Below are 12,139 nucleotides of genomic sequence, written 5' to 3' on the forward strand. Positions count from 1 at the left end.
TAGTTGGTACATGCTTTTATTTTCTTCTTCAGGTAGATGAAATTTGATTGTCTTGATTTTTTTTTGATTGTCAGCTATTGTGCTTGCCTGTGGGGCTCACTGCTCTGGGCTTTGGCCCGGGATGGTGATCTCCCCCATCTTACTACAGTTTAAGTTTAACTGGTGTTTGTAGCCATTTGATAACTGGAGCAAAATAATCTACAATACTTTCTTTTGAACATGGGAGAGCCGATGGTACAGAAATTGACTTTTAATTTTCTATTTCCCAGATTTTTATCTGTGAATCTTTCTGATATTTCCAGCATTGTCTTTTCATAGGACCTGGCTTTTCACAATAAAACCAAACAACATCTCCCTGCACTGACCATCTATTTCTGTCATGTCCCTCACTACTGGGTGTAACCTTACACTGCGGAGTGTTAGATTTCATATGTCTCCTTATTTTGTCAATTAATCCTGCCGCATCTTCTAATCTCTCTTTCTCTGCAGCTACTGCAAGAGAAGTTGGATCCAAAAATGTAAACTTTTTTGTAACAAAATGTTTATTAGTTTTGTCATGAAAAAAAATAAACAGGACATTTCACATAGGATGCGGTGACAAATATCGTTCAGATAATGTGATTCAGGTAATAAGGCAGACCTTGGTCACAAGCACTATGCAAATATCCTCTAGTATATATTAAAAAAAAAAAAGAGAATAAAGCAGAGGAGAGAATAGAAAAGGAAAAGGTGAGGGGAAAGTCAGAGAGTCCATCGGTGTGAGTCGTATTGGTATTAGTTTAAAGTTGGTTTACAAGGTTCGCAGTTAGCCTCCAGGGGTGCACCCACCTCACCACTCATTAAATTGAGAAGCCTCTTTTTAGGTGTCTAAGGGTTTCCACATCCAATTCAGGGTGTTGGTGTAAAATCCAAGGCTCACAGATATTTAAAAAAATGGTATGTGTATCTGCTAGTATACAGGAGTCTTTCATAGATCATAATATTGTTGTATGGGATAAGTTGTTTTTTCCAATTGCTTGCCAAGGTCAATTTGGCTGCAAGGAAGATTTGATGTGTCAAAGACCCTTGGGATGTAGTCAAGCCAGGTACTGTAGCATGTAACAGAGCCTGCGTGGGGCCTTTAGGGATATGAGTATTAAATATACACGACATTAAACGGTAAATCCGAGTCCAGAAGCGGGAGGCAAATGGACAAGTCCTCTATATGTCGAACATGTCTCCAGGAAGATAGTGACCCAGGATATAGTGTGGTCCTGGTTCCCCTCATGGACAGGCTGAAAGATAGAAACAATGACAATAATAATTACACCCTCATTTTTAGATGAGGCCATTAACCTTACTAGTACTGACCTGGAGTTATTGTATAGAGACAACACCGATTAAGAAGGAAGTATTGCAGTAGGCAGTTCATTTGGAGATTTCTTTGGTAAAATTTGCAGCTGGTTTAAAGAGATAGCTATGATTTTTTTTTTTTTTTATGGCTTTATTTCTCATGTTTATTTTTTGCAATGAAAATTGTGATATGCTGTTGCAAATCCCTGGCTTTTACACATCCCCTAAAGAGCAAGACCAAATCACCCTCACCCACAGTGATCTACATAGCACCTGCTGATGGCGAATATTTGTCCTCCGAATTAGTTCAGGATCTCAGGGAAAGGCAACCATGTTGGAACATGAAGACCAAGGCCCTCCCATAGGTTTGGACTGTCCTTACCAGCCTAAGGGAAAATACCTAAGCCATGGAATCTTACATTGGACTTTTGAGTGTTTATAAATAAACAAAAACGGGTAATGTGTAAGACGCTATCTAGAGTTGTGCTAACCAAAGTCATTTTGTAAGTTAGAGCTGCTATTTAATTAGATTGCTGTGCTAAGAAATATGCAGTACAAGATTTTTGTTTTCATCCTGTCGTCTCACACATATAGCCATGTATTCTTTTACATCCTCTTCTCCGTTCTCATATGTCTTATCCTAGTATGGGAATGGAATTTAGTTAGATATGTGTCCTATTTTGCTATAAGCTACACTCTTTTTTCCAATAAACAAAAACCTTTTTTGCTTTCTGAGAGTGAAGTGTTCTTCATGCATATATTGGGAATTGCCATAGACAACAGATTATCGGCTTTAACACTTCAATGAAATATTAGAGTGTGTGACTTTTTTTGCCAGTGTATAGTTACAATAAAAGCAGAAATGTAGATTGGGCATTTAAACTCAAAGCAACCCAAAAATTTAATAGACTGTACCAATACCTTACCAGTCCATAGATGAATTGGCTTCATTAGTATTCTATGTTTCCAAGTATTTTTTCCTTTATTTTCTCATGGTACAGCTGTGTAACTCATTAAAATGGCAGCTCTAGTTAAAAAAAAAAAAATACTTATCAGCTCTCCACCTACCAAGCCCCGAGCTCAGACACTCATGACAATCAATGCCTTCTCACAGCATTCTGCAAACCTATGTCACCAGAGCCTTCAAGCAGGTTTCTGCACGTGCATGCGTGTATACACATACCATATATTCGCAAGATTCTGTTATTAGATTTTCAAATCTGTCTGCAGACTTTGGTGACATAGCCTTCCCTGGCTTTGGGAAGGCACTGATTATGCCACCGGTACTGAAGCAGTAGGCCTTGGAGACTTACTTGGAAATGCTTTTTAGATGAATGCTGCAGTTACCATTACACAGCTTTTTTTTTTTCTTAAAGGGACGTTATGGTGACACACACAAAGAAGATTGGTTAAATCTGGGGTGCAAGGTCTGCTTTAAAAAGTTAGGCAGAGTAAGGTCCAGTGTCAAAATACTTTGGGCTGCAAATGCAGCATGATTTTGACGCTTCTGAGATCATTGCAAGTGCATTTGACATTCGGTTTACCTCCTTTTTCAACTTGATGTTGCATTCCCTTTGATGAGAACAAAAGCCCATCAACAATGGCCCTTATTGTAGTAGGTAAATTACCCTGCTTCGAATAGCAATGAATCTATACATTTCTATCTTTAATTCCTTCAGGACTGTAATACCGTTTATTGTTTGTTTTATAGATGGTGATGGCTGTCCCTGTGCGGGCTCGGAACGACACAGCAGGTCTCTGCACATGGATCAGAGGGAAATCAGCACACTTCCAGGGGCTGATCTCCTCTGATTACTGAAACTAGAAGCACTGTGTATTTCATCACTTCTGGTTTGAGCCTGTAATTTTTCCGGCTACTGTGGCCGCAAAAGAAGCACAATCTGGGATCCAAAGGTGACATGAGCGGTCTAATAGACCCCTGATGTCTCCATAAGGAGGACCTGGCCCTGTATATATATGTGATAGTAATAAAGTTGTTAAAAAAAAAGTTAAAATATAGTCACATGTTAAAAACAAAACTTTTTTTTATTTAAGTTCCTCACCCCCATGTACATGCCCATACAAATGCAAACGTGTCAGGTGCGCCTACGTGTGGAATTGACAATTGCATCACAAATGTTACATATCACCGTGAACGTCCTAGTAAGAGCAATAGTTTTAATGCCATCACTCACAGTTAACACTAAATGCATGAATAGTGCAGGCTTTTAAAAGGAGAACTATGGGGTCAGGGCTTTTCCCCATAGTTCTCCTAAGGTTAACGGGAGGACACAAACTAGTTTCCTCCCGTCACCCAAAGCTCAGTATATCGCGAGCTACAGCCCACGGTATACCGAGACGCAGCGGCCGGGACGGATCCTGACATCACTGTTGAGATCCACCCAGCTGCGTGATTGACAACTGGCTCTGCCAATCTAGAGGCAGAGCCAGCTTTACCCACCCCCTCCCCCGTCCGTTACGCCAGTCAGCGCTGGAGGATCAGACAGGGGAGGGGGGGGAATCCCTGCAGGGAGCAGTGACAGTCATGGCTCTCTGCAGGGATAGATCGAGAAGTGAGCGAGCGACTGTATGTGTTCTCACTTCCCGATCTATTGAGCCGACCTGTGACGTTTCATTGTCACAGGTCAGCTAGAACTATGAGGCTGAGTGATTTTCACTCTCCATATAGCTCTCCTTTAAAGTATTGAATATTGGGCAATTTTGAGTACTGTTTTATTTTTTTATTTTAACGAGTGCACACCATTTTAAGGCTTGACAATGTGTGCTATCCATTTAACCAACATGACGCCCTCTTTTATATTATTTCAAAAATAATGATTATTATTTGTTTCTGTGCATTAAATTAATTTTAGTGTATTTTATCCTAAAAATACTGGTTTAATAAACATTTGCACAAATATTGTCAAAAAAAAAAACACAACTAGCATTTTTATTTTTTTCTACAGGGCCTCGACTTTCAGAAAATATATAATTTTTTAGGGGATTTTAAGCTGTTTTCAGGTTTTATCATGTGTGTGAGCAAATAAGAAATTGCTCTGGACGGGAAGTGGTTAATGATAAAACTAAAAATGGAAGATGAAGGATGTAAAAACTGGAAAGAAATCACACACTACTTTAACATAAACAATGCAATAATAATTCAAGATATGTGTTCACTGAAAATACATTATACTTTTTCTTCAAGATGTCAAATCAAGTTCAGTGCTTCAAATTAAGGAATGTAGAACAAGAAGAAAAAGTTAGAATTTTAGAACTAACTTACTGTTTCACAACAGTCTGACCTCATCACAAGATCATTCATATTTGATCATAAAAAAAATGATCCAAACCTGATATTATTCCAAACAGCTTGGCCCTTTAAGTCCATTTTCTTTTTTAGGCACTGAGACAGTTACTCGTATCTCTAAAAATTTTAACAGAGTAAATCACACATTATGTTTCCCCTTCTTCCTCACTATCCGATTCCTCTTCACTGTACTGGTACTGGACACGGTTGGTGTTGACAAACAGATCACAGTCATCCTCAGAGTCTTCATCTCGGTCTTCTGCTGCAGACGTCTTCCCAGTCATAGATTCTGCAGCTGCTTCTTTGTTGCTGCAATAAAAATATATTTGGTACAAAGAAAATCTGTGCTTTATATTTAGTGGTTAATCGTTTAAATGACAATTCCTCATATGACTGGCTGAGTAAGTCAAAGACTGCAGGGTCCACGGTGACTCTTGCTCAGTTTAGTGTAGTGCTACATTAACCACATGAAGACCGGGGTGTTTACACCCTCTTCCTGGCCAGGCCATTTTTCAGTATTCAGCACTGCAGTACTTTGACTGGCGTTTATTCTGTCATGCAACGCTGTACTGAAATGAATTTTATACCATTTTTTGTGGTGACAGATAGAGCTTTCTTTTGGTGGTATTTAATCCCCACTGGGGTTTTTATTTTATACTATATAACTAAAAAGTACCCAAAATTTTGAAAACTAAAAAACAGTTTCCCTTTGAAATGGTATGGAACATTTATCACCCCAATTTTTTTAGTAAAACATAAAAAGGTGGGGATCACATCGGGTAGACACCAAACATGTCAAGCCTTAAAATTGTGCGCGCCCACAAAAATTGCAGAAAATGACCATACCCAAATTTGGCCATAAAAGCTTTTACTGCTCATCAGTCTAGTGTTATCAGTGATTCATGGGCCTAAAATTATTGCTCGTGGCAATAGGTAACATGTGTGGCACGTTTTTGCAGGTTGGTGCACCCGACGCATGTTTGCGTGTGTACGTGGGGGGGAGGGGGGACTTAAAAAAAAAATGTTTGTTACTTTTTTAGCTTATTTATATTTTTTTTTAAAACCTTTTTTTTCCACACAACTTTTATTGCTATCGCATAGGGGGCTAAGAAACCCACTATGTGATAGCCAATTCACATGACAGGTCCTCTTTATGGAGACAGCAGGGGTCTCCAAGACCCCTGATGTCACCTAGGGACCCCCAGAGAAGCCGCTTCATCAGCTTCTCTCCGTCTTCTATACCGGAGAGTGACAGAGGAATGCGGAAGTGATGTAATATACATCACTTCCTGCATTCGGGGACAGGAGAGGAGTACTGATCTCCCTTTGATCTCCACTGACAGAGTCGCTGTGCCGGGCCCAGCCGCACCGGGCACAGCGGATCCCCGTCTCTAGTTACACAGATAGTCAGGTTGAAAAAAAGACATCAAAAAGTCCATCAAATTCAACCTAATTGAAAAGAAAAAAAAAAAGGCCTTAAACAGAAATGTTTGTAGCCATTTGATAACTGGAGCAAAATAATCTACAATACTTTCTTTTGAACATGGGAGAGCCGATGGTACAGAAATTGACTTTTAATTTTCTATTTCCCAGATTTTTATCTGTGAATCTTTCTGATATTTCCAGCATTGTCTTTTCATAGGACCTGGCTTTTCACAATAAAACCAAACAACATCTCCCTGCACTGACCATCTATTTCTGTCATGTCCCTCACTACTGGGTGTAACCTTACACTGCGGAGTGTTAGATTTCATATGTCTCCTTATTTTGTCAATTAATCCTGCCGCATCTTCTAATCTCTCTTTCTCTGCAGCTACTGCAAGAGAAGTTGGATCCAAAAATGTAAACTTTTTTTGTAACAAAATGTTTATTAGTTTTGTCATGAAAAAAAATAAACAGGACATTTCACATAGGATGCGGTGACAAATATCGTTCAGATAATGTGATTCAGGTAATAAGGCAGACCTTGGTCACAAGCACTATGCAAATATCCTCTAGTATATATTAAAAAAAAAAAAGAGAATAAAGCAGAGGAGAGAATAGAAAAGGAAAAGGTGAGGGGAAAGTCAGAGAGTCCATCGGTGTGAGTCGTATTGGTATTAGTTTAAAGTTGGTTTACAAGGTTCGCAGTTAGCCTCCAGGGGTGCACCCACCTCACCACTCATTAAATTGAGAAGCCTCTTTTTAGGTGTCTAAGGGTTTCCACATCCAATTCAGGGTGTTGGTGTAAAATCCAAGGCTCACAGATATTTAAAAAAATGGTATGTGTATCTGCTAGTATACAGGAGTCTTTCATAGATCATAATATTGTTGTATGGGATAAGTTGTTTTTTCCAATTGCTTGCCAAGGTCAATTTGGCTGCAAGGAAGATTTGATGTGTCAAAGACCCTTGGGATGTAGTCAAGCCAGGTACTGTAGCATGTAACAGAGCCTGCGTGGGGCCTTTAGGGATATGAGTATTAAATATACACGACATTAAACGGTAAATCCGAGTCCAGAAGCGGGAGGCAAATGGACAAGTCCTCTATATGTCGAACATGTCTCCAGGAAGATAGTGACCCAGGATATAGTGTGGTCCTGGTTCCCCTCATGGACAGGCTGAAAGATAGAAACAATGACAATAATAATTACACCCTCATTTTTAGATGAGGCCATTAACCTTACTAGTACTGACCTGGAGTTATTGTATAGAGACAACACCGATTAAGAAGGAAGTATTGCAGTAGGCAGTTCATTTGGAGATTTCTTTGGTAAAATTTGCAGCTGGTTTAAAGAGATAGCTATGATTTTTTTTTTTTTTTATGGCTTTATTTCTCATGTTTATTTTTTGCAATGAAAATTGTGATATGCTGTTGCAAATCCCTGGCTTTTACACATCCCCTAAAGAGCAAGACCAAATCACCCTCACCCACAGTGATCTACATAGCACCTGCTGATGGCGAATATTTGTCCTCCGAATTAGTTCAGGATCTCAGGGAAAGGCAACCATGTTGGAACATGAAGACCAAGGCCCTCCCATAGGTTTGGACTGTCCTTACCAGCCTAAGGGAAAATACCTAAGCCATGGAATCTTACATTGGACTTTTGAGTGTTTATAAATAAACAAAAACGGGTAATGTGTAAGACGCTATCTAGAGTTGTGCTAACCAAAGTCATTTTGTAAGTTAGAGCTGCTATTTAATTAGATTGCTGTGCTAAGAAATATGCAGTACAAGATTTTTGTTTTCATCCTGTCGTCTCACACATATAGCCATGTATTCTTTTACATCCTCTTCTCCGTTCTCATATGTCTTATCCTAGTATGGGAATGGAATTTAGTTAGATATGTGTCCTATTTTGCTATAAGCTACACTCTTTTTTCCAATAAACAAAAACCTTTTTTGCTTTCTGAGAGTGAAGTGTTCTTCATGCATATATTGGGAATTGCCATAGACAACAGATTATCGGCTTTAACACTTCAATGAAATATTAGAGTGTGTGACTTTTTTTGCCAGTGTATAGTTACAATAAAAGCAGAAATGTAGATTGGGCATTTAAACTCAAAGCAACCCAAAAATTTAATAGACTGTACCAATACCTTACCAGTCCATAGATGAATTGGCTTCATTAGTATTCTATGTTTCCAAGTATTTTTTCCTTTATTTTCTCATGGTACAGCTGTGTAACTCATTAAAATGGCAGCTCTAGTTAAAAAAAAAAAAATACTTATCAGCTCTCCACCTACCAAGCCCCGAGCTCAGACACTCATGACAATCAATGCCTTCTCACAGCATTCTGCAAACCTATGTCACCAGAGCCTTCAAGCAGGTTTCTGCACGTGCATGCGTGTATACACATACCATATATTCGCAAGATTCTGTTATTAGATTTTCAAATCTGTCTGCAGACTTTGGTGACATAGCCTTCCCTGGCTTTGGGAAGGCACTGATTATGCCACCGGTACTGAAGCAGTAGGCCTTGGAGACTTACTTGGAAATGCTTTTTAGATGAATGCTGCAGTTACCATTACACAGCTTTTTTTTTTTCTTAAAGGGACGTTATGGTGACACACACAAAGAAGATTGGTTAAATCTGGGGTGCAAGGTCTGCTTTAAAAAGTTAGGCAGAGTAAGGTCCAGTGTCAAAATACTTTGGGCTGCAAATGCAGCATGATTTTGACGCTTCTGAGATCATTGCAAGTGCATTTGACATTCGGTTTACCTCCTTTTTCAACTTGATGTTGCATTCCCTTTGATGAGAACAAAAGCCCATCAACAATGGCCCTTATTGTAGTAGGTAAATTACCCTGCTTCGAATAGCAATGAATCTATACATTTCTATCTTTAATTCCTTCAGGACTGTAATACCGTTTATTGTTTGTTTTATAGATGGTGATGGCTGTCCCTGTGCGGGCTCGGAACGACACAGCAGGTCTCTGCACATGGATCAGAGGGAAATCAGCACACTTCCAGGGGCTGATCTCCTCTGATTACTGAAACTAGAAGCACTGTGTATTTCATCACTTCTGGTTTGAGCCTGTAATTTTTCCGGCTACTGTGGCCGCAAAAGAAGCACAATCTGGGATCCAAAGGTGACATGAGCGGTCTAATAGACCCCTGATGTCTCCATAAGGAGGACCTGGCCCTGTATATATATGTGATAGTAATAAAGTTGTTAAAAAAAAAGTTAAAATATAGTCACATGTTAAAAACAAAACTTTTTTTTATTTAAGTTCCTCACCCCCATGTACATGCCCATACAAATGCAAACGTGTCAGGTGCGCCTACGTGTGGAATTGACAATTGCATCACAAATGTTACATATCACCGTGAACGTCCTAGTAAGAGCAATAGTTTTAATGCCATCACTCACAGTTAACACTAAATGCATGAATAGTGCAGGCTTTTAAAAGGAGAACTATGGGGTCAGGGCTTTTCCCCATAGTTCTCCTAAGGTTAACGGGAGGACACAAACTAGTTTCCTCCCGTCACCCAAAGCTCAGTATATCGCGAGCTACAGCCCACGGTATACCGAGACGCAGCGGCCGGGACGGATCCTGACATCACTGTTGAGATCCACCCAGCTGCGTGATTGACAACTGGCTCTGCCAATCTAGAGGCAGAGCCAGCTTTACCCACCCCCTCCCCCGTCCGTTACGCCAGTCAGCGCTGGAGGATCAGACAGGGGAGGGGGGGGAATCCCTGCAGGGAGCAGTGACAGTCATGGCTCTCTGCAGGGATAGATCGAGAAGTGAGCGAGCGACTGTATGTGTTCTCACTTCCCGATCTATTGAGCCGACCTGTGACGTTTCATTGTCACAGGTCAGCTAGAACTATGAGGCTGAGTGATTTTCACTCTCCATATAGCTCTCCTTTAAAGTATTGAATATTGGGCAATTTTGAGTACTGTTTTATTTTTTTATTTTAACGAGTGCACACCATTTTAAGGCTTGACAATGTGTGCTATCCATTTAACCAACATGACGCCCTCTTTTATATTATTTCAAAAATAATGATTATTATTTGTTTCTGTGCATTAAATTAATTTTAGTGTATTTTATCCTAAAAATACTGGTTTAATAAACATTTGCACAAATATTGTCAAAAAAAAAAACACAACTAGCATTTTTATTTTTTTCTACAGGGCCTCGACTTTCAGAAAATATATAATTTTTTAGGGGATTTTAAGCTGTTTTCAGGTTTTATCATGTGTGTGAGCAAATAAGAAATTGCTCTGGACGGGAAGTGGTTAATGATAAAACTAAAAATGGAAGATGAAGGATGTAAAAACTGGAAAGAAATCACACACTACTTTAACATAAACAATGCAATAATAATTCAAGATATGTGTTCACTGAAAATACATTATACTTTTTCTTCAAGATGTCAAATCAAGTTCAGTGCTTCAAATTAAGGAATGTAGAACAAGAAGAAAAAGTTAGAATTTTAGAACTAACTTACTGTTTCACAACAGTCTGACCTCATCACAAGATCATTCATATTTGATCATAAAAAAAATGATCCAAACCTGATATTATTCCAAACAGCTTGGCCCTTTAAGTCCATTTTCTTTTTTAGGCACTGAGACAGTTACTCGTATCTCTAAAAATTTTAACAGAGTAAATCACACATTATGTTTCCCCTTCTTCCTCACTATCCGATTCCTCTTCACTGTACTGGTACTGGACACGGTTGGTGTTGACAAACAGATCACAGTCATCCTCAGAGTCTTCATCTCGGTCTTCTGCTGCAGACGTCTTCCCAGTCATAGATTCTGCAGCTGCTTCTTTGTTGCTGCAATAAAAATATATTTGGTACAAAGAAAATCTGTGCTTTATATTTAGTGGTTAATCGTTTAAATGACAATTCCTCATATGACTGGCTGAGTAAGTCAAAGACTGCAGGGTCCACGGTGACTCTTGCTCAGTTTAGTGTAGTGCTACATTAACCACATGAAGACCGGGGTGTTTACACCCTCTTCCTGGCCAGGCCATTTTTCAGTATTCAGCACTGCAGTACTTTGACTGGCGTTTATTCTGTCATGCAACGCTGTACTGAAATGAATTTTATACCATTTTTTGTGGTGACAGATAGAGCTTTCTTTTGGTGGTATTTAATCCCCACTGGGGTTTTTATTTTATACTATATAACTAAAAAGTACCCAAAATTTTGAAAACTAAAAAACAGTTTCCCTTTGAAATGGTATGGAACATTTATCACCCCAATTTTTTTAGTAAAACATAAAAAGGTGGGGATCACATCGGGTAGACACCAAACATGTCAAGCCTTAAAATTGTGCGCGCCCACAAAAATTGCAGAAAATGACCATACCCAAATTTGGCCATAAAAGCTTTTACTGCTCATCAGTCTAGTGTTATCAGTGATTCATGGGCCTAAAATTATTGCTCGTGGCAATAGGTAACATGTGTGGCACGTTTTTGCAGGTTGGTGCACCCGACGCATGTTTGCGTGTGTACGTGGGGGGGAGGGGGGACTTAAAAAAAAAATGTTTGTTACTTTTTTAGCTTATTTATATTTTTTTTTAAAACCTTTTTTTTCCACACAACTTTTATTGCTATCACATAGGGGGCTAAGAAACCCACTATGTGATAGCCAATTCACATGACAGGTCCTCTTTATGGAGACAGCAGGGGTCTCCAAGACCCCTGATGTCACCTAGGGACCCCCAGAGAAGCCGCTTCATCAGCTTCTCTCCGTCTTCTATACCGGAGAGTGACAGAGGAATGCGGAAGTGATGTAATATACATCACTTCCTGCATTCGGGGACAGGAGAGGAGTACTGATCTCCCTTTGATCTCCACTGACAGAGTCGCTGTGCCGGGCCCAGCCGCACCGGGCACAGCGGATCCCCGTCTCTAGTTACACAGATAGTCAGGTTGAAAAAAAGACATCAAAAAGTCCATCAAATTCAACCTAATTGAAAAGAAAAAAAAAAAGGCCTTAAACAGAACGCTATGCCCACAGTTACCAACTGTTGATATGAGAGGAAGGCAACCCCCC

At 39.5% G+C, this 12,139-nt stretch overlaps 1 protein-coding gene across 1 annotated transcript in view; it reads right to left on the bottom strand.

Annotated features, from left to right (window-relative positions):
• Positions 1–4,785: 4,785 nt before the first annotated feature.
• The window catches only part of EIF1AD (eukaryotic translation initiation factor 1A domain containing), a 27,213-nt gene continuing 19,859 nt past the window's right edge, over positions 4,786–12,139 (bottom strand). The window contains exons 6-7 of the mRNA XM_018572594.1: positions 10,751–10,912; positions 4,786–4,948 (exon numbers count right to left, since the gene is read on the bottom strand). Of these exons, the coding sequence (XP_018428096.1) occupies positions 4,786–4,948; positions 10,751–10,912 (325 nt within the window). The remainder of the gene's footprint in view (positions 4,949–10,750; positions 10,913–12,139) is intronic.

The sequence above is a fragment of the Nanorana parkeri genome, unplaced genomic scaffold, assembly GCF_000935625.1.
Source record: "Nanorana parkeri isolate BGI_ZX_2015 unplaced genomic scaffold, ASM93562v1 scaffold2081, whole genome shotgun sequence".
NCBI lineage: Eukaryota > Metazoa > Chordata > Amphibia > Anura > Dicroglossidae > Nanorana > Nanorana parkeri.